This window comes from Patella vulgata, chromosome 1 (assembly GCF_932274485.2).
Source record: "Patella vulgata chromosome 1, xgPatVulg1.2, whole genome shotgun sequence".
NCBI classification, from domain to species: Eukaryota; Metazoa; Mollusca; class Gastropoda; family Patellidae; genus Patella; species Patella vulgata.
Window position 1 is genome coordinate 57,992,434 of NC_065879.2, and position 23,701 is coordinate 58,016,134.

A 23,701-nucleotide genomic window follows, 5' to 3' on the forward strand; every position below is an offset into this window, starting at 1 on the left:
CCAACACATACGTTGTTGAGGATTTACGTAATTTCTATTCTGTTTTTATTTGATATGACAGTTGGTTGGATTCGAAGAGCAATACTTCATATCAATTGCCCTTTTTCGAAGATCATAAAACTTTTGACCCCTCTGACTTTGTACCGTTGATTACAGATTAAACATCCTTAAGTGTGCAAATGTGTTGTTATTGATGTGTTCCCTTTTGAATATTGTTCACAATAAGAAGCAAAATAAATAAGATATGTTTACAGGATCATTTTGTTATACGAAAAACTAAGTGATGCGTTTTCCATGGCGCTCAGTTTTTATGGAGGTCTGAATTTAACGAACTAAACTGGTGACGCATTCTAGTATGTATAATATTTTCGTTTCTGTTACCAATTTGAAAAAAAATGGGCGCTACATTGTCATTGTTGGTACTATTTCATTTAGATTTAAAGTGTTTAATATCAGGAATTGTTTTTATAGATTCGTGTTTGGGGGATAAATAACTTTTAATATAATATGGATTTGCAAAAAGGAACGGGGATATCAGCATTGTTGGTAGGTTATAATTATGCTTTGCTGTGTAATAGTCCAGGCATTTTAACTCAATTTTGTATCATTTCGGGCAGTTGCTGCAAAAGAAATGCCGACCACGTTTTATGGTCGGTCTAGACGTATATTATCACCAAAAAAAAGTCCCAATCCAAAATCCATGCCCAAATGGGTCAAATTGGCAAAAATCCAAAATGGACGCCGGTTTTGACTGGAAAATGCCAGTTTTTATCCACTTACCATAATATGATTGAGTTTGGTATCAAAATATATCCTATCGAGGTAGCTGGATCCATTCCCATACACATTTTGGTGATTAGTTATACCGCGGAGTCAATATTGGGAAATAATTCCAGATGGCGGCCAGTTTTGGCGGGAAAATTCGAATTTTACAAAATTACCTCATTTGGTGTCAAAATATATGTTTTGAAGGCAGCTGATCTCATTTTCGACACATTTTTTTCATCTTGGTAATTAACTGGTTCCCCTGGGTCAAAATAATGGGAAATCCCATTGGAGATTTGGGGATTACGAATGGTCGAGTCCGTCTCAGATTTAATACGATGGCATTCATCAAGCATCAACTAAATTTCATTTAGACGCTCTGGTTGACCACTGCTCACTACGGAAGAAGCGTAGCAGGCATGACGAAAGGGGTCACTCGCAGCCCACTGTGGACGCCAGTGTCGTGGGTGTGTCCGATTTCGATCACCAACCTCGAAAATTGAGCCAAGATGGCCAAACCTATTGAAGCACGTGTTGAAATTATTTCAGAAAATGATTCAAATGTTGAGACACAGATGGATACGATATCGCCTGTTTGTCAGATATGCAGTGAACCATTTGATAATGAACAGCCCACCGTCATTCCGAAAATGACGGAAAGATAACGGGTATTGGAGGCCGACAATAATCAGCCGATTAAGATCCCTGACCTAAGTTCAATAATGAGCAGAGATACCAATTTCAATGGCAGAGAATTTAGGACAGAATAAAACTTGGTGTAAAGTCATGACTAAGTTCAACAATAAGCCAAGGGCGTGCTAGGGCCTCCGAGGGTAGGCAGACCAAAGTTAGGGCACTTTAGGAGGGGGGGGGGTAGGATCGGGGAAAATTTGAGTTTTGTGGCACATGGTAGAAACGATTTGACGTATATGCCATGACATTCCATACGTTGACACTTGGTTAAGGGATTATGATTAAGTCACAAATATCCGAACATGAACATAGTTAGCTGTGAGTAAAAAAAAAAAACAAGCATCAACAGGGACTGGTATTCCTTACAAAGGGTACCTGCCAAGTTTCATTCGATTCTGTTCCCTAATGAGGGTAGGGAGGTAGAATTGAAAGTAGACTGACAACCCCAAGAACGAGACGACGATCAAAATACATATTTAAGCCAGGCCAAGGAAATTACTGGTGACAGATTAAATGTCATTCGTTGTGAGGGTTTGCGTATTGGCCCTGAGTATGCTAACCGGCAATAATGGTTCCCATCGCCCGTGTTGCAATTTTCCTAAATTCATTTAGATAAATAAATAAAACTAAGACAAATTAGTTGATTCTGAATATTATGGAAATATTAATCCGTCTGTAAAATCTATTCTGGAAGTCATCCGTGGAAATCATGATTGAGCTTGTATGGGGCCCTTGCATCATCAATGAAAAACGGGCATTGTAGTATCTCTGGAGTTAGTTGGAACAAGGGAAGGGCAGCAGAAAAAGGGGGCACAACATTCGATGGTACATTTTCAGAAGAGAGGGCACATAGCCACCCCCGCTCACTCCCATATACCTTGTTAGGAAATCTCATCGGATTCCAGCGTTATCAGCCATTTCGAGTTTCTTTTGTTTTTGCATTTATGAGGGCAGGGTAGACGGTTGCCTACCTGCCCAGCATGCCTCTGGAATTAGATTTTTTGCTTAGGTTACACAGAGTGAAGAACAATTTCTGTGCTAGATGTTTTATAAATAGGTTAGATGTGCAAGTAATTAATAAGTCATCTATTTAGGGACACCACCCTCAATGCTGATTTATTAAATACAACTAGATTAATGTCAAGTCGTCATTTGTCCTGTCTTGGCTTGTCCAAAAAATAGGCATTGCGAGTTCTACTGTTTACTGTTGTAACAGCGGTCACCGATTATATATGTTGTAATGGACCGTATGCTAGTCTTTCCTACAGACCATGTAAAAGACAACGGTCCACAAAAATGAATTTTGGCACCGCGGACCTTTTAGACCTTGATACAGACTCCTCCACTTCATTAACCTTAAAACATTGACCAATAACTATGGGTTGTTCATTATTAAATGGTTCACTGCATATCTGACAAACAGACGATACTGTATCCATCTGTGTCTCAACATCTGAATCATTTTGTGCCACGTGCTTCAAAAGGCACGACCAGCTTCCGCAGTGACCTGAGAGTGACCCCAGTCGACATACCCCTATGCCGCTACTGCAGTGAACTGGGAGACACTCCAAATGAAATTTAGTTGATACTGGATGAAAGTCATTGTATTAGGTAGGAGTATCATTAATCTCCAATCCCTAATCGGAAATCTAAATCCCAAATAGGAATTTCTCCTATATTGACACAGAGAATCATTTAATCACTAATATATGTACAAAAATAGATTCAGCTACCTCGAAAACATATATTTTGACACCAAACTTGATCCTTATGTAAAATTCGAATTTTCCCGCCAAAACTGACCACCATTTTGAATTACCCCTAATATTGACTAAGCGGTAACACTTATCACAAAAATGTGTATGGAAATGGATTCAGTTACCCCGAAAACGTATATTTTGATACCAAACTCGATCATATTGTGATAATTGGATGGAAATTGGAATTTACAAGCCAAAAGAGGTGGCTATTTTGGATTTTGGCCAATTTGACCCATTTGGGCATGGATTTCGGACTGGGACTTTTTATAGGTCATAATATACGTCTAAACCGACCATAAACCGTGATCGGCATTTCTATTGCAGCAACTGCCCGCACTTTTGCTATCTTGCCTGGACTATAAAGCTCGGTTAATTTATCTGTAAGATACTGTGGAGACTTGTTATATATAATTTTGTGGAAAAGAGACACTCTTTTTATCCTGCAACGTTCTGATAATTTAACTAAGCCAGTTTCATAATAAAATGAGTCTTTACTTGAGTATTTCGGGAGTCCTGTAATAATTCTAGCTGCCTCGAGTTGAATTTTTTCAAGTTAATCGCAATCAGATACATTACAACAATCCCACAATTCACAAGCGTATTCAAGTACGGATCTTATGAAAGATTTGTAAATAATTTCTAATGTTTTTCGCTTAAAAGTATACTTAAATTTTCTTAATATATTTAAACGTTTAGAGGCAGCTTTACAAATATTATCGACATGTTCGGACCATTTACAGCCATTTGATATAGCAACGCCAAGGTGTTTGTGGTTAATTACAACATTTAATGATTCATTACCAAAATATAAAGTTGGGACGTTCTCAGAGGTTTTGCTGAAATCCAATACTTTTGTTTTAGAAGGATTCAATTTTATCAGCCAATCCTTGGACCACAACTTTTGTTTAAATAAGTCAGCGTTTAATGAAGCTTCTATTTCATATACACGAGATTTAGTGCAACCAATGGTGGTGTCATCGGCAAATAATCTGGCTGTATTTTCCAAAGAATCTTAAATATCGTTTATGTATACAAGAAATAAAAATGGACCCAATACAGAGCCCTGGGGAACTCCAGAATTAAGCAGTAGGGTCGAGGAGTAAGCGGTATTTACAAAAATAGTTTGATTCCTATCGCTTATATAACTGCTAAGCCAATGGAGAAATGTACCATCTAATCCGTAACAAGAAAGTTGTTTTAGTAAGCCAGTGTGATTCACTCTATCAAATGCCTTAGAGATGTCACAAAAGATGAAACATGAACTTTCGCCGTTTTCTAATGCCTGCAATATGCTATCGTATAATTCAATAAGTTGGTGTACAGTAGAAAATTTAGGTCTAAAGCCAGATTGATAGGAATTTAGTAAATTATTAAGATGAAAATAATTGTTGATGTCTTTAAAAACTAATTTTTCAAGTAATTTACTAATAGCACTTAACAACGATATGGGTCGATAATTAGTAACATCGGATTTGTCGAGTGATTTCTGGCACTCAAAGAAAAACTTATTAGGGCAAAATGTTATACCCAGTTTAATATCAAATACAGATGGTAAAGTTGCATACACTGAGTGCGAAAAGGCCGAATTACTAAATTTGTATTTTATATCTGTATCCAATAATGAATCACTAAGCAACTCATTAGAATTTCGTTCCAAAACAAACACTAGATTTATAATGCCCGAGATACAAAATTCTGAAATAACTGACTTAATTTCAGATCTAAATATCAGAAAAGCAAACGGTCCTGATAGAATAAGTAATCTCCTCTTAATGCATCTAGCAAAAAGTATTTCTATCCCCTTATGTGCACTATTTAATAAATTTTTACGAGAGGGAATATTCCCAAAGATATGGAAACAAGCTAATGTTATGCCACTATTCATGTGCGGTAGTGTGGTAAACACAACACAAAGTGAGTTTCAAAACACAAAGTGGTCTAGCATAATACCTATAGTCTGAGGGTTGTGTACCTTTTTAAAACACAGATTGAGATAATATTTAATTGAATAAATTTAATAACAAACTAAAATTTTGTAACAAGTGGATTCTTGGTTAACTTTTTAAGATATGAAATAACCATATTTCGATATAAATTTTTCATATTCTTGTGTTACAATACAATGGAAATGTTTCAGTTAGACGATACAGTGTAACTTATTCCAGGGTATGCTGGTCCCTACATGTGTATTATCAACATCTTTAGTTCGTAACGAGGAACAAACAACGAGAATTGACTTCTGATGTTCGGTAGAATTTTATTTAGATGTTATTAACGTAATTTTTTGAATATTTTTTTGTGTGTTAAAATGGTAAGCGCATGATTTTCGTGGTCCTCAACCTAAACGCGCGGGCGAGAAGAAACAAGGAATCAATTCAACACGGCCTAAGCAGAAAATGTTCATTTTCGAACTCCATCAAAGCATTGGCCTAATAAATACCTGCACCAAGTTTGAACATTCTACCTCAATTAGAAGGAGAGTTATTGAGTTCCAAAGTCTCAGCCAATCAAATTGCTTATCGCTGTGCTTACCCTGAGCAGAGAATGCTCATTATCGAACTTATATAGTCAAGGTAGTGATGTAATGAAACTATACACCAAATTTCATCACTCTCACTTAATTAGAACTTTTATCGTGTCCCAAAGCATCAACCAATCAAATTGCTTATCTCTGCTTACCCTAAGCAGAAAATGCTCATCTTTGAAGTCCATCAAGGCATTGACTTAATAACCACCTACACCAAGTTTGAACATTCTAGCTCAATTAGAAGGAGAGTTATTGTGTCCCAAAAAGTGTGACGGACAGACAGACAGACAGACAAACCCATTTTAATAGTCCCCTGCTTTCTTCGAAAGGCGGAGGACAAAAATATTTTTCCAATTTGCCAGGTTGGTATCGACTGAATCAACCTAATATTTTCTTGGGATGTATCTGGGTAATAACTAACTTCACACAAAAAAAATTTGGTCCAAATTCCCAACTCAAGGGTTATCACCCTCTGCATGGTGCCCTCGCGAACACGCTCTTAACACAAAACCACTTAACATGCAACAAATTAACCCATTTTAACAGTCCCCTGTTTTCTTCGAAAAGCGGGGGACAATAATTCAGCAATGTCGGGAAGTGGCACCGCTGAAACCCTTCATCCCCGCATCGCAGTTCTAGGTTTTTTTTGGTGTTACAGTATCTCAACTTTTTACGAAAAGCTGAATATAAATTTATTTACTAATGAAGGCAAAGATCTTGTGGTTCCATGGAGTAAAATTTCAGTCATTTCTTTCTCATTTCTATATTTCTAGTCGTAAGTCCAGTGCCCTGACCACCGCGCCATGAAAGGAGTTCCATTGTCGATGAAAGTCACTAAACCTTATATTACACAAGTGGTTCCTTCAAACGTTATATAAAGGAAATATTTTGATTTGAATGACTTATACCTGTTGATATATATGACCTTTCTGTAAACTTTGTACGGAAGCCCACGACTGTTTATTACTAGCAACATCAAACTGCCGAAATGGTCTGAAAAAGAAAAAAATGCCACAATGGTTGTATAAAATTGAGGAAATGGTCTATCAGTACCACTGGACACTTCTAAATATTTATACTCATACCACATCTGTTATTAAGATTGTGACTTCTCTCATATTTAGACTAAAATATGGTACTTGTTGCATGCACTTGGTAATGCTTGTTCTTTGGACAATTGAGCATTGATTCCTGGTTCATTTAGTATGCTCATACTTGTTAATCTAACCAATGGTACAAGGGCTGGCTGAAAATTTAAGCCTATCTGTGAAAGACCTGTACAAAGTTGATGGCTTCCATTTATTTTTCTACATAGTCCCCTTCGAGGTGTAAACACTTTTGCCAACGATGTTGCAAGAAGGCCTTGACGTCAGGAATCTTGATATATTTCTGATCTGCAGTCATGACCTTTGGCACCCATCTTGCAGAGACTTTTGTCATTCCTTACTCGCTGGTGATAATGTGCTCAACCCCCTCATGAGTGATACCCACAATACTAGCAATATGTGTCGAGTGGTCAATCGTCGATCAGCCATCACCATGTCATGTATGGAAGGGTATCGCTGCCAATATTAAAAGCTTTGCGACAATGTCGTTTCCATTGATTATATGTAAAAAGTACAATGTACAAAGTCATAATACCAGTAATGATAAAGTCAAAATACCTCTAAGGCAAGAGTTAAATGTAAAACGTCCAATGTTAAGTGTTAAATGACAAATGTTTTGTGGGAAAATGCTTTTTTTTGACGTGTCTACATTTTACATTTCTCTCATTACATTTTACATTTGCGCTCTGCCACATCCTATTTGTCCTTCACGCTTTCTACATAGCAACTTTCGCACAGCATCAACTTGCATATGCAAATGTAGGATATCACGTGACTTATTAACATAGTCATGCACCTGGTAATATTTTCTTGAATGGTTGCTGTTGATTGCTTTCCAGGACCCAGGTAATCGTCAAGGCTCTCTCTGCCACGCTTAAATTAAGCAGCCCACTTCTTTACTGTCGAAAAGGAAGGGGCATCATCCCCTAAATTGGAGACCATGTCGGCATGTATCTGTGTTGGGGTTAGTCCTTTCAGTTGCAGGTACTTGATGACTGTCCTATAACCAGTTTTGTCCATTTCTGGTTATTTCAATGGGTAGGTTCACAAGATGGTCTGGTAATTGGGTCAATTCATGCAAGTCCCGGTTTATGCTTGTGTTAAGGTTGTGTTGTAGTGGTGTATCTGGTGTTCTTTTTAGTGCCTTAACCTGAGCCTCTCGATTTAGCACTAGTGTTTACACCAGTGTCTAAACTAGTTTAATACCAGTGTTAACACTGGTGGAAAATATAAAAAAAACCTATAACATTAGTGTTATTTTTAAATGTTACACTTATGCATTGGGTCAATTCAAGTCCCAGGTTACGCTTGTGTTATGGTTGTGTTGTAGTGGTGTATAACTGGTGTTCTTTTTAGTGCCTTAACTTGAGTCCCTCGATTTAGCACTAGTGTTTACACCAGTGTCTAAACTAGGGTAATACCAGTGTTAACACTGGTGGAAAATAAAAAAAACACCTAACACTAGTGTTATCTTTAAATGTTGCACAGTGTTTTTGTCTTCTGTTATTTGCATGAGCTAGCCAATTAAAAAAAAAACAGCGGTTGCCAGGCAAGATACACCCACCTTTTAACATGGATAGTTAAAAACAAAAGCCATTTTTCGTTCAATCAGGGGTCATAATCCAGAAAGTTATGGTCTGAAATGCAAAAATATCGACAGGGCCTGAGAACTTTAGGACATAAACATACATTTAAGTTTCATTAAAATCGGATAAAGATTGTGACCTCTAGAGCGTCCACAACCTTCGTATTACACAATTTGCGTACAAAGAGCGGACATTTTGTCGGGCATTTTTGGTCCGATGTTCATGAAATTGGAACACAACCGTCATGTAATGGTGATCAATTTATATATTGATTTTTTTTAAAATTTGGGTACAACTTGTGACATCTAGAGAGTCCACAAGCTAAAAATATATTTTTTCGTACAATCAGGAGCCATATTCTAGGAAGTTATGGTCCGATATATGCCAATATCGAAAGGATAAATTCCAAGTTTCGTCAAAATCGGATAAATATTATGACCTGTGGAGTGTCCACAAACAAATTGTGGACGGGCGGACGGACGACCAGGGGCGACGGCATAATACGTCCACATGAAAATGTGGGTGTAAAAAAAAGCAAAAGAAAGGTAATTGTGAAAAACTATTGAATTTTTGTAGTCTAATTTGATCATTATTCAGCAGGCTTGCGATCAACATTTCTTTGTCTTACGTTTTGGCCATATATGAGCAAAAAAATCATTTTAAGCCTTTAAACTAAATCTAAATGTCTTAAAAGAAATTCCCTTATTGTCGTCTGTTGTTTCACACCAGTGATGAAATAAATGACTTGAACTAAGATTTATTTGATCATTATTCAGCAGGCTTGCGATCAACATTTCTTTGTCTTACGTTTTGGCCATATATGAGCAAAAAAATCATTTTAAGCCTTTAAACTAAATCTAAAAGTCTTAAAAGAAATTCCCTTATTGTCGTCTGTTGTTTCACACCAGTGGTGAAATAAATGACTTGAACTAAGATTTATTTTAACACCTAGGGGTTAGTGTTACAGTTATTTTTAACAAGATAATAACTTTTATGAAGTTATTATTATCTAACAATTTTTTATTTAATTAGAAATAATTTTACACAAAGATCCTTGTCTATATATTTTTTTCATGTAAACTTGTTTTTTAAATCGGTAAATTGATACTGAAAATATAGACAAATTGAGGGGTTCAGGTATAAGTTAGTGTTTGGGTAACACAGATACGACACTGGTGTTGATGTTGTGTGAATATATCCTTGTTTAACACAACCTCAACACCACAGACCTTAACTCGGACTGATTTCAAATACAGAGGGGGTCTGAGGTTGAGTTAGCACAGCGTTACACCAGTGGTACACTGATCTAACTGGTGTTAGACACTACACCACCTTAACCCAGGACTTGAATTGACCCATTGAATTCTTTGCATGAGCTGGCCAACTAAAAAAAAAAACGCCAAAAAGAAAGGTAATTTGAGAAAAACAACCGCTCTCTCGTAAATTAGCACATCTGCGATCAACATTTATTTGTCTTACGTTTTGGCCATATATGGATAAAAAAAAATCATTTTTAGCCTTAAAACTAAATCTAAAAACCTTAAATTAAATTCCCTTCTTGCCGTCTGCTGTTTTACATCAGTGTTGTAATAAATGACTTGAACTGATATTTTTTTTTTAACTCCTAGGGGTTAGTGTTAGAGTTATTTTTAACAAGATAATAACTTTTATCAAGTTATTATTATCTAATCAAGTGTTTATGTAATTAGAAATAATATTGCACAAAGCTCCTTGTCTTTGTATTTTTTTCATGTAAATTTGTTTCTTAAATCGGAAAATTGATATTGAAAATTTAGACAAACTGAGGGGCTCAGGTATAAGTTAGTGTTTGGGTAACACAGATACGACACTTGTGTTCATGTTGTGTAAATATATCCATATTTAAACACAACCTCTACACCACAGACCTTAACTCGGACTGATTTCAAATACAGAGTGGGTCTGAGGTTGAGTTAGCACAGTGTTACACCAGTGCTAACTGGTGTTAGACACTACACCACTTCTTCGTGGCAAGAGTTTGTTTCAACCCTTTTGATCTATCTTTTTCAGGTTTAGAACTTTTCAGCCTGCCATCGTAATGTTCAGTTCAATGGTTACATACATGTACATTGCAAGGAGCAGAATTTTGCCTGGAACAGCAGTGTTCCCGTCTACTCTTATCTGAATTTTAACTGCCTAGGGTTCTTTTATGCTGGCCATTTGTGAAAACAGGCCAAGACACTGGAATATTCTGATTTTTGTACACAGCCTAAAAAACTTGTTATCAGCACACAAATCAAGTAAAAATTTGTTCCTGTGAAAAACGCCAAAATATTTGAATTTGTGTCACTCAGAACACACAATCATTTAAATGCAATAGACACAAATAATAAGTTAATGTGTGAACAAAGTTTCAGATATGCTTAACACTGCAATATGCATAGTGTGTAGAACTGGTGTCAGAGCTTTTAATAACGGGCTTCTGCATTAGAATATCCATCAAGCAAATAGAAAAGCTTAATTGTGGTTACTATTCGTGAGAAATATACATGTTGTCAGTAGTCGCTTAAACCCGTCAGTAATTGCACTGTACATCAGTATTCCTATAAATGGTCAGTAATAATCATAAGGTGAGTATTTTAGTCAGTTGGTTAGTATTCCTTACTTGTGTCAGTATACAAAAATAACGTGACTAATTATACAAACGTGAGTTTATCCGAACATATCACTAGTCAGACGCGTGCAGGAGAAATTGGAAAAAAAGTGACTAATTAAGAAACCGTCAGTATTTGGCTACCGCTCACTACCTGAGTGAAACCGCCAGTTATCTTTGATGTGCGTCAATAAGTGGAACCGACGCCAATAGAGTATGATATCGTTAACTATATAAATTTCTGGTGAGTATTGTTACTATAGGTGATTATAAGTATCCTGAATAAATGAATTATTATTTATTAATATTCTCGAATCGGAGGAAAGTTTTTAACCAATAATGGATGACAGTGAACAAAGGGACTATTTATCGGCGTTTTGATTACCGCCGTAGTTTACAAAAGACATCAAAGATGGTTAGATAGATCGATCTATTATAAATATCTTCATATTTAAATATGAATTTAAATGCTGCGTGGCAAGGTTTGATTTGTCACATTATTTGTACACGTTCCCGTTCTTACAAAGGGTTCCCCATGCAGAATACGGCGCAATGTGTATTGTTATTTAATTTACAATTTATATTTATTCTCGTTACATGAGGATTGGCACATGTTTTGGGGCAGGCAGCACTTTCATATCTGTATGGATTAAATTTGGAATGACAACTAATGGTTAAAAAAGGTCACCAACACCAATCTGTTTTCGCTAATTTTATTGAAACAGAAAATATGATAGCACATAATATTGAATTTCATACACATACATATATACAAGCTGAAATTCTGAGCACTGAAGAATTGTGTGAATATCTATTTAGATTTGAGAAATAATAACTATTAAACAATATATATAACGATGAAACAATATATATATATAACGATGAAAATAGTAATAAGGCCCGATATATACTATTCAAAAAAAGTAGGGGATATTTGATTTTTAAGTGTTATTAAAGTCACCTAATGAAACTGACGAAGAAACAAATGACAAAATGAAATGAAGTTCACATTCATCGATTTATTCCAAATGATCGTTAGATTAAGTAAGGCACAGACTGACCATTATAAGGGTAAAATGATACCCGGGGTCAAACAGCAAAGTTACCACAGCATCACAACCAAGTCAGTAACGGGTAAATCCTCCTCTGTTTGCCAAACAAGCATTGATCCGACGTGGCATACTCCTAATGAGACGTCTAAGGTCATTTTGGTCCAGATTGTCCCATTCCTGTTGCAACGCAGCAGCAAGTTCTTGGACATTGGCAGGACGTTGTTGACGTTGACGTAACCTCTGTCCAAGCATGTCCCAGACATGCTCGATGGGGGAGAGGTCGGGACTCAGTGCTGGCCAAGGTAATGTGGTGATGTTCTGTTGTTGGAGGTAACCTGTAACGATCCTGGCCCTGTGACATCTTGCGTTGTCATCCTGGAAGATGAAACGGCGGCCATGACGTCGTGCGAACGGCACAACATGGACTGCCAAGATGTTGTCCTGGTAGTACTGGCCTGTAACACGCCCTGCAACAACATGTAAAGCCGTTCTTCCAGCAAGTGATGCCTCCCCACACCATAACAGAACCACCCCCAAATCGATCATGTCTGATGACGTTAACGTCTTGGAAGCGCTCGTTTCGACGCCGCCACACCCTCCTACGTCTGTCCAAAAAATCAACAGTGAACCTTGACTCATCTGAAAACATCACATTGCTCTAGCGTCAATTATCCCAGTGTTGACGATCCCTACACCAACGACGTCTTGCCTGAATGTGATGATCTCTCAAACAAGGGATCACGCGAGGACGTCGGGCGCGAAGGTGACCCCTATGCAGTCGATTCCGAATCGTCTGGCCACTCACTCTCACACCAGTGTCTGTTTGAAGACGAGCGCTGATCTGATTTGCTGTGATGACACGATTTCTCAAGGCCAAGGTACGGATAAATCGATCCTGGGCTTGAGTTGTCGCCCTTGGTCGACCTGAGCGTGGTCTGTCCTGTACAGATTGTGTATCACGGTATCTGGACCATAGCCTGCTTATGACAGACTGAGAAACATTCATCGTCCGCGCCACAACCGCCTGTGTTGTGCCGATCTGTAGCATGCCAAGGGCACGTAACCTTTCATTTTGGGTAAGCCGACGCATATCAAAATTTGTTTTCTGGTCACTAAAACAATTAAACTGATGTTTCCACCCTGGAATTCAATGCCACAATGACTGTAACATTCAAAGTCAGAGTCGTGCAAATCTTGGGTTGGACCCCCATGATGATCCCAAGCATCACCTGCATTCCATGCGGTAGCTATTGGTGCGTTTGGGCGTCACATGTAACTGGAAATGTTTCTTCTGTTAGGTTCTATAGTGACTTTTTTCGTAGTCATTTGCATATTTTAGTATTATGCCCCCAAAATCAAATATCCCCTACTTTTTTTGAATAGTATATAATGTTAAAATACAATATGATCGTACGTTACAGAAAACCAGCGGCTGCCAGGCAGGATACGCCCACATTTTCGAGAGATGGATAGAGAACAAGCTAAAAAGAAAGTGATTTTTTTTTAAAATCAAGGGCCATAATTCAGGAAATTACAATTCCATATGTGCAAATATCAAAAGGAACCGAGATCTTTGGGTTATAAACTTACATTTCAAGTTTCAAGAAAATCGGATAAAAATTGTGACCTCTATAGGGTCCACAACCTTGATATACCATATTTTTTCGCTATTTGAGAACGAAGGGCGGCCATTTTGTCTGTCAGTTTTGGTCCGATTTTCACGAAATTCGAACTCAGCCGTCCTTAAGGTGTAAAGGTGATATAATAATACGATTTTTTAAATTGCATAAAAATTATGACCTTTATAGGGTCCATAAGCTAAAAACGTGATTTTTCGTACAATCAAGGGCCATAATTCAGGAAATTACAATTCGATATGTGCAAATATCGAAAGGAACCGAGATCTTTGGGTTATAAACTTACATTTCAAGTTTCAACAAAATCAGATAAAAAGGGTCCACAACCTTGATATACCATATTTTTTCGCTATTTGAGAACAAAGGGTGGCCATTTTGTCTGTCAGTTTTGGGCCGATTTTCACTAAATTCGAACTCAGCCGTCCTTAGGGTGTAACGGTGACATGATAATACATTTTTTAAAATTGGATAAAAATTATGACCTCTATAGGGTTCAAAAGCTAAAAACGCAATTTTTCGTACAATCATGGGCCATAATTCAGGAAGTTACGGTCCGATATGCGCAAATATCGAAAGGAACCAAAATCTTTGGGTTATAAATTTACATTTCAAGTTTCAACAAAATCGGATAATCAGCGGCTGCCAGGCAGGATACGCCCACATTTTCGGGAGATGGATAGAGAACAAGTTAAAAAGCAAGCGATTTTTCGTATAATCAGGGGCCATAATTCAGGAAGTTACGGTCCGATATGCACGAATAACGAAAGGAACCTAGATCTTTGGATTATAAACTTACATTTCAAGTTTCAACAAAATCGGATAAAAATTGTGACATCTATAGGGTCCACAACCTTGATATACTATATTTTTACGCTAATTGAGAACGAACGGCAGCCATTTTGTCTGTCAATATTGGGGCGATTTTCTCAAAATTCAAACTCAACTGTCCTTAGGGTGGAACGGTAATATAATAATACGTTTTTTTAAATCGGATAAAAATTATGACATCTAATGGGTCCACAAGCTAAAAACACGATTTTTCGTACAATCAGGGGCCATAATTCAGGAAGTTATGGTCCGATATGGGCGATTACCGAAAGGAACCGAGATTTTTGGGTTATAAACTTACATTTCAAGTTTCAATAAAATCGGATAAAAATTGTGACCTCTATAGGGTCCACAACCTTGATATACCATATTTTTACGCTATTTGAGAATGAACGGCGGACATTTTGTCTGTCAATTTTGGGCCGATTTTCATGAAATTCGAGAGAGAGAGAGAAATGGGGTTTAACGTCCACTCGACACAAACTAGGTCATTTCAGGACTAACATGGTTATTTAAATTTTATTTCAATAATTCACTTGCGCGTAGGGGTCTTTAGCAGTGGGAGGAAACCGGAGGACCCGGAGAAAACCCACGAGGTTGGACAGGCGACCCTACTCCTTGCCACGTACAACCGGGGCTCGAAACCACGCCTATCGACTCAATGACAGACTTTATGATACAGCACGCGCACGCTAACCATTCAGCCATCCAACCCCCCTTATGAAATTCGAACTGATTCGTCCTTAGGGTGTAACGGTGATATAATAATACGTTTTTTTAAATCGGATAAAAATTATGACCTCTATAGGGTCCACAAGTTAAAAACGCGATTTTTCGTACCATCAGGGGCCATAATTCAGGAAGTTACGGTCCGATATGCGCGAATATCGAAAGGAACCAAGATCTTTGGGTTATAAACTCACATTTCAATTTTCAACAAAATCGGATAAAAATTGTGACCTCCATAGGGTCCACAACCTTGATATACAGTATTTTTACGCTATTTGTCCTTAGGGTGGAACGGTAATATAATAATACGTTTTTTTCAATCGGATAACAATTATGACATCTATTGGGTCCACAAGCTAAAAACACGATTTTTCGTACAATCAGGGGCCATAATTCAGGAAGTTATGGTCTGATATGGGCGATTACCAAAAGGAACCGAGATCTTTGGGTTATAAACTTACATTTCAAGTTTCAACAAAATCGGATAAAAATTGTGACCTCTATAGGGTCCACAACCTTGATATACCATATTTTTACGCTATTTGAGAATGAACGGCGGCCATTTTGTCTGTCAATTTTGGGCCGATTTTCATGAAATTCGAGAGAGAGAGAGAGAGAAATGGGGTCTAACGTCCACTCGACACAAACTAGGTCATTTCGGGATTAACCTATGGTTTTTTAAAATTTTATTTCAATAATTCGCTTGCGCGTAGGGGTCTTTAGCAGTGGGAGGAAACCGGGGGACCCGGAGAAAACCCACGAGGTTGGACAGGCGACCCTACTCCTTGCCACGTACAACCGGGGATTTGAAACCACGGCAGTCGACTCAATGACAGACTTTATGATACAGCACGCACACGCTAACCATTCAGCCATCCACCACCCCTCATGAAATTCGAACTGATTCGTCCTTAGAGTGTAACGGTGATATAATAATACGTTTTTTTAAATCGGATAAAAATTATGACCTCTATAGGGTCCACAAGCTAAAAACGCGATTTTTCGTACAATCAGGGGCCATAATTCAGGAAGTTACGGTCCGATATGCGCAAATACCGAAAGGAACCGAGATCTTTGGGTTATAAACTTACATTTCAAGTTTCAAGAAAATCAGATAAAAATTGTGACCTCTATAGGGTCCACAACCTTGATATACCACATTTTTTCGCTATTTGAGAACGAAGGGCGGCCATTTTGTCTGTCAGTTTTGGTCCGATTTTCACGAAATTCGAACTCAGCCGTCATTAGGGTCTAAAGGTGATATAATAATACGATTTTTTAAATTGCATAAAAATTATGACCTCTATAGGGTCCATTAGGTAAAAATGTGATTTTTCGTACAATCAAGGGCCATAATTCAGGAAATTACAATTCGATATGTGGAAATATCGAAAGGAACCGAGATCTTTGGGTTATAAACTTACATTTCAAGTTTCAACAAAATCAGATAAAAATTGTGACCTCTATAGGGTCCACAACCTTGATATACCACATTTTTTCGCTATTTGAGAACGAAGGGCGGCCATTTTGTCTGTCAGTTTTGGTCCGATTTTCACGAAATTCGAACTCAGCCGTCCTTAGGGTGTAAAGGTGATATAATAATATGATTTTTTAAATTGCATAAAAATTATGACCTCTATAGGGTCCATAAGCTAAAAACGTGATTTTTCGTACAATTTTGGCGGAAAAAAACTGAAAGCCAGTGTGAGCCCTGATTCCAAGCGATTTCTCCATTGATAAATTACGGTCCACTTTATCCTTTTCCCAAAAAAACTTCTGTGATAAATCTGAAATGTTGTGATAAAGAAGTGGAACTCCATTTAAAGCATCTACATTTGCCCAAAAAATGATGCATCATGAAGTATAAAATAAATTGAAATGGGGTTTAACATCCTACACATGCAATGTGCTATGATGGAGATTTTGCTCGAACAGCGGTGTTTTTTCCTACTCTTCATCGATGTCCATCTGTCAAAGGTTCTCTTACATGCACAACAAAATGAACACAGGCTCCAGGTTTTTTTGTATCATCCGAAGGACTAGATGCTATCAAGCCCCAGACCTGCCTCACTGACAAGGGGAAAGTGAGAGAGAGAGAGAGAGAAATGGGGTTTAACGTCCACTCGACACAAACTAGGTCATTTCGGGAATAACATATGGTTTAATTTTTATTTCAATAATTTGCTTGCGCGTAGGGGTCTTTAGCGGTGGGAGGAAACTGGAGGACCCGGAGAAAACCCACGAGGTTGGACAGGCGACCCTACTCCTTGTCACGTGCTAACCATTCGACCATCCAACCAGGGGAAAGTATACTACAACAACACAATCATGAATTGCAATCCCAAGTTCATTAAACAATTTACAGCCATTTTTGGGAGCTCATCCAATTATTGACACATAGGTCACGAAAGGATTAATCATCAAACGAAGCTCTCACAATGCGAATTTCTTGACTTCTTATTGTTCAAAACCCAATTAAAACAATTGATCTGCTAGACAGTGGTGCTTCATTTCCAGTATCTTTTAAATGAATTTAGTCCAGGAAATTGGACCACATTTTCCCTTTTGCACAGCGTACCACAGCTAATCCAACAAAGCCGTCATAATGTAAATTTCTTGACTCAGCTGGACAGTGGTGGTTCATTTCTGTGACTTTGGATAGATCAATCAGCCTGATATTTTATATACATATATTTGGGCACTAAGTAAGTAATCGCACAGACAAAAAACAAGGCAAAATCCGAAACTTGGGCCATATCACTTCCTGCATGGTCTTCTTGCTGACACATTCTTAAATACATACCTTGATGTTTCATTGAAAAATTTAGGTTTTCTAGCATTGACAATAATAACATCGAACATATCACCCCAATCTTCACCAATCATATACTTTAATCCTGCATCCCTGCAAAAGCAAAGAGGCCTTCACATTTAAACCAGCAGTTGCCAGACAAGATACGCCCACATTTTGCAAGTGATCGATCGAGAATAAGCTAAAAACAAAAGCAATTTTTCGCACAATCAAAGGCCATAATCCAGAAAGTTATGGTCTGAAATGCGCAAATATCGAAAGGGACCAAGATCTTTGGGATATAAAGATATATTTTAAGTTTCATCAAAATCCGATTAAAATTGTATTATATACTTTTACACAATTTGCGTACAAAGAGCGGTTATTTTGTTAGGCAGTTTCGTTTCGATTTTTGCAAAATTCGAATTCACCCTTCATTATAGTGGAATGGTGATATATTTAAACGTTTTTTAAAATCAGATAAAAATTCTGACCTCTAGAGAATCCACAATTTTTCGTACAATCAGGGGCCATAATCCAGGAAGTTACCTTCCAATATGCGTGATTATCAAGAGGAACCAAGATCTTTGTGATATAAACATACACTTCAAGTTTTATCAAAATAAAATAAAAATTGTGACTTCTGGAGGGTCCACAACCTTGGTATTACATACTTTTAGACTATTTGCTTACAAGGAGTGGCCGTTTTATCCGACAGTTTCGGTCTGATTTTTACAAAAATTGAACTCAACCTTCAGAGATGTAACAGTGATATATTTAAATGGTTTATAAAATTGAATACAAAATGTGACTTCTAGACAGTCCACAAGCTAAAAACGTTATTTTTTCGAACAATCAGCGGCCATAATTCAGGAAGTTATGTTCCGATATGAGTGATTATCTAGAGGATCAATGATTTTTGTGATATAAACATACATTTCACGTTTCATCAAAATCGAATAAAAATTGTGATTTCTAGAGGGTCAACAACCTCAAGGTATTACATACTTTTAGACTATTTGCATATGTTAGGCGCAATCTTCACCCCCAATGCAGATTGCAATCTGCGCTGTCATACTGCGCTGATTGCACTCCGAGCGCCAGATTGGACACCGTGCGCGCATATTACAAACTGCGCTTATGAAGCTGGCGAGCAGATTGCCCACTTTGCGCTGATTACCCCTCGATGTTTTTAGAGATGTTGTAGTGTGTCAGACACAACTATATATATTATATATGACCTGCGTCCTATGGTCTTTGTAGTGAAATAATTTTCAAAATCACTGCATAATTAGCGTGTGTGCTTATCAGCAGTATCTCATAATTGGTGCTGACCACGTGACTGAATGTCAAAAATATTTGCTGTATTACGTATGTCAATTGCTAAATGCCGCCCAAAGAAGATGTAAATGTATAATAGTTTGACCGATCGTAGTTACTTTACTAACGAAGTCTTAGAGACCCCTATATGAAGAGAGAGCACTGGGGGTCTCTTAAGTAACTAGACCGATCGTAGCTGTCAATCAAAATAATAAATCAACCAATCAGATCTATATGGTCTGACGTAAATAAAGATATTTCCAGCTGACGTCAACCACCAACCTGTCATAATGGTAAAGAGATGTGCTTGGAGCCAAGTGTAATTCAGACAGTCCGAAGAGACTGACAGGCGGGTAACCTTTATTTCTTTCCCAAAGCTTGGAAGAACAGAGAGAGAGAAATGGGGGTTAACATCCACTCGACACAAACTAGGTCATTTTGGGACTAACATATTGTTCAATTTTATTTCCATTATTTGATTGCGCGTAGGGGTCTTTAGCAGTGGGAGAAAACCGGAGGACCCAGAGAAAACCCACGAGGTTGGACAGGCGACCCTACTCCTTGTCACGTACAACCGGGGATTCGAAACCACGCCAGTTGATTCAATGACAGACTTTATGATACAGTGCGTACGTGCTAACCTTTCAGCCATCCAACCCCCCTCTTCAAAGAACATGCGATACCAGACGATGGATAGGTTGATGCGGACGACCAGTTAAATGAAGAGATAGGCTTAGTACTGGGTGAGCGGAGAAAGGCAAACATCTTTTTGTGTGCAATAACTTACTAAGGTTATTATTTATAGTTTTATAGACTTTTTTGCCTACTCTTTTTTTCAAACAAAATACACTCGACCATTTGCATCATTATTTTTCTTATGTACCGGTAGGCCTTATCTTAGTTATAGGCTAATAAATGTGTCTGTTTTTACAATGTGACATTAAAATGTCAGTATTTCCTCTCAGACAATTTATAACTTCATTCGGTTATTGCACCAGGGCAGAAGTGACAGCCAGTAGAAACAATCTTTTTCATAATATAATTAATAACTCATAAATAGGACTATACTACAGAACTTGGTCTGCAGGCTAAATAGTTAAGGGATGGGCGCAGGACCTGACAAGGAAAGCTGTCTAGTCATTTGGATGGGATAAAAAAACGAGGTCCTGTGTACACATTGGTGAGCACGTAAAAGATCCCTTGATAGTTGGAATTCAAGAGTAGGCCGTAGTGCCACTGTCCTGGCAAAATTTCCCTCATAGCACACTATGGCGTATACCTGTCTTTATTGGCCTAGTTTAGAACAGAACAGTAGGACGTTTAACCCCATTTCATTTCATTTCAGGCATGGGCCTTAATTTCAAGTTTGATTAAGAAGTTAACAAAACAAGCCAGCAGTGAGGCTGATGTTCCCCGCCGAAATCCCAAAATAAGTAGATGAGACATATTAATTAATCGCACATTTATTTTTTTCAAAAGTATCAAGCAATCAAACTGATTATTAACTATACACTAAGTTTCATCACTCTCTATCAGATAGAATCAAAATTATCTTGTCCCAAAGCATCGACCAATGAAATTGCTTAGCTCAGCTTAGCTTTAGCTCGAAATGTTAATGACTGAACTCAGTCGAGACATTTACTTAATGAACATCTACATCAAGTTAAAACATTTAACTGCAATTAAAAGCAGAGTTGTTACGTTCCAAAGTCTTGACGATCAGATCGTTCCTTAGTCAAGGTAATGATCAATCTGAATGACAGACTCATCCTAGCTACCATTTAATTTTTGTACATTAGTTACGTACGGGTAATGATATAATGAATCTATACTAAGACAGAGTTTCATCACTCTCACTTAATTATAAATAAAGTTATTGTGCCCCAAATCATCAACCGATCAGATTGCTTATCTATGCTTACAGTAAGCAAACAATGTTTATAATCGAACTCCATCAAGGCATTCACCTAATGAACACCTACAACAAGTTTGAACATTCTACCTCAATTAGAAGGAGAGTTATTATGTTCCAAAGTCTTGACGAATCAAATTGCTTATCACTCTGCTTACCCTAAACAGAAAATCCTCATTATCGAACTTAAGTCAAGGTATTGATGTGATAAAACTATACACCAAGTGTCCTCACTCTCACTGAATTAGAACTAAAGTTATCGTGTCCCAAAACATCAAACAATCAAACTGCTTATCTCTGCTAACCCTAAACAGAAATTTCTCATCTTCGAACTCCATCAAGGCATTCACCTAATAAACACCTATGTAGTATGACAAGTGTAACTATTCTAGCTCAATTAGAATGAGAGTTACTGTGTTCCAAAGTCTCGACCAATCAAATTGCAGAAAATGTTCATCTTCAAACTCCATCAAGGCATTGGCCTAATAAACACCTGCACCAAGGTTGAGAGAGAGAGAGAGAAATGGGGTTTAACGTCCACTCGACACAAACTAGGTCATATCGGGACCAACACATGGTTCAATTTTATTTCAATAATTCACTTGCGCGTAGGGGTCTTTTGCAGTGGGAGAAAACCGGAGGACCCGGAGAAATCCCACGAGGTTGGACAGGAGACCCTACTCCTTGTCACCTACAACCGGGGAATTGAAACCCTGCCAGTTGACTCAATGACAGACCGTATGATACAGCGTAGCGCGCACGTGCTAACCATTCGCCATCCAACCCCCCTTGCACCAAGTTTGAACATACTACCTCAATTAGAAGGAGAGTTATTGAGTTCCAAAGTCTCAGCCAATCAAATTACTTATCGCTCTGCTTACCCTGAGCAGAAAATACTCATTATCGAACTTAAGTCTAGTTCACACCAACGGCGAATGTCGCGCTTTAAATCGGCGAGCAAAGCGCCATCATTTTTGTTTACTTTTCCAAAAATATCACGATCTCCTAAGTAATGTTACGCTCTGATAAGCTCTGATACGAATTGGTTACGCTTTGGGGGACGAATTATTTCCCGATTTGATCAGGCCTTGTTACGCTTTAAATAACGCTTTGATAAGCTTTATTACGCTTTGATGCAATTATGATCCTTTAAATCACGCTCGGATATGATTTTTATTAAGGTCTGTTGTGTATTGTTAAGCTGTGTTACGCATTGGAAAATTTCATGCCGCTTTTGATCCAGAGCAGATCCACAAAATCATTGCATCTTTGACTCCACAACACGATGGCAGAACTACAAGATCCAGAAGTTCCAGATGTACTAGAGCATAATCTATCTGAAGAAGACATGATGTTTGTCTCCCTACTGTATAAACACATCCTAGCCCTTGAGGAGGAGGAAGAACAGCAAAGACCAGGGGAGGGAGAAGACTAGTCATCAGGAGCTGCTGGACCAGGCCATGGCTCACTGAAGAAAGAAGACAACAGTATGGTCAATACACTAGCCTCCTGGATACACAACTCAGATTAGAAGACTTTGCTGCCTTCAGAAACTTCACCAGATTTACCCCTGAGGTGTTCGATGATATCCTGGAGAGAGTGGCACCAGTCATCCAGAAGCAGCAGATTAACTACAGGCACCCCTTGTCCGCTGGCCTCAAGCTGCTGGCAATCACCCTGAGACATCTGGCCACTGGGGAAAACTACAGGTCACTGGCATATGGATTCAGATGTGGTATCTCCACCATATCAGAGCTGATTCCGGAAGTGTGCAGGGCCATTGTACAGGCGTATAAAGATGAGGTCTTCAACCCACCTACCTCCCCTGAAGCATGGAGAAACCTTGCCCAGCAGTTTGAACAGAGGTGGCATGTCCCTCATGCAGTTGGTGCCTTGGATGGAAAACATATAGCCATCAAGAAGCCAGCAAACACAGGCAGTCCCTACCACAACTACAAGCGGTTCTTCTCCATACCAATGCTGGCCTTGGTAGATGCACAGTACAAGTTCATCTGGATTGAGCTGGGAGGTAAAGGACACATGTCTGACTCCAAGATATTCATAGACTCTGAGCTCTTTGAAAGCCTAGCAGATGGGTCCATAGGGCTGCCCCCATCATGCCCTCTCCCTGGGGAAACTAAGCCAGATATTCCATACTTCATCCTGGTTGATGATGCTTTTGGCCTGAAGAGCTACATGATGAAGCCATACAGTAGAAGAGGGATGACAGATGAGCAGAGAATCTACAACTACAGGATCTCAAGGGGTAGAAGAGTGGTGGAGAATGCCTTTGGCATCCTGGCAAACAGGTTTAGGTGCCTGCTGGGAGATGAAGAATGAAGAGAGAGAGAGGGAGAGAGGGG

At 38.3% G+C, this 23,701-nt stretch overlaps 1 protein-coding gene across 3 annotated transcripts in view; it reads right to left on the minus strand.

The window, feature by feature from the left end:
* The window catches only part of LOC126808779 (5'-nucleotidase domain-containing protein 3), a 457,910-nt gene that overhangs the window by 245,207 nt on the left and 189,002 nt on the right, over positions 1-23,701 (minus strand). For all 3 annotated transcript variants that reach the window (XM_050533756.2, XM_050533755.2, XM_056100816.1), the window contains 2 exons: positions 18,119-18,220; positions 6,654-6,738 (listed from right to left, as the gene is read on the minus strand). In XM_050533756.2, the coding sequence (XP_050389713.1) occupies positions 6,654-6,738; positions 18,119-18,220 (187 nt within the window). The remainder of the gene's footprint in view (positions 1-6,653; positions 6,739-18,118; positions 18,221-23,701) is intronic.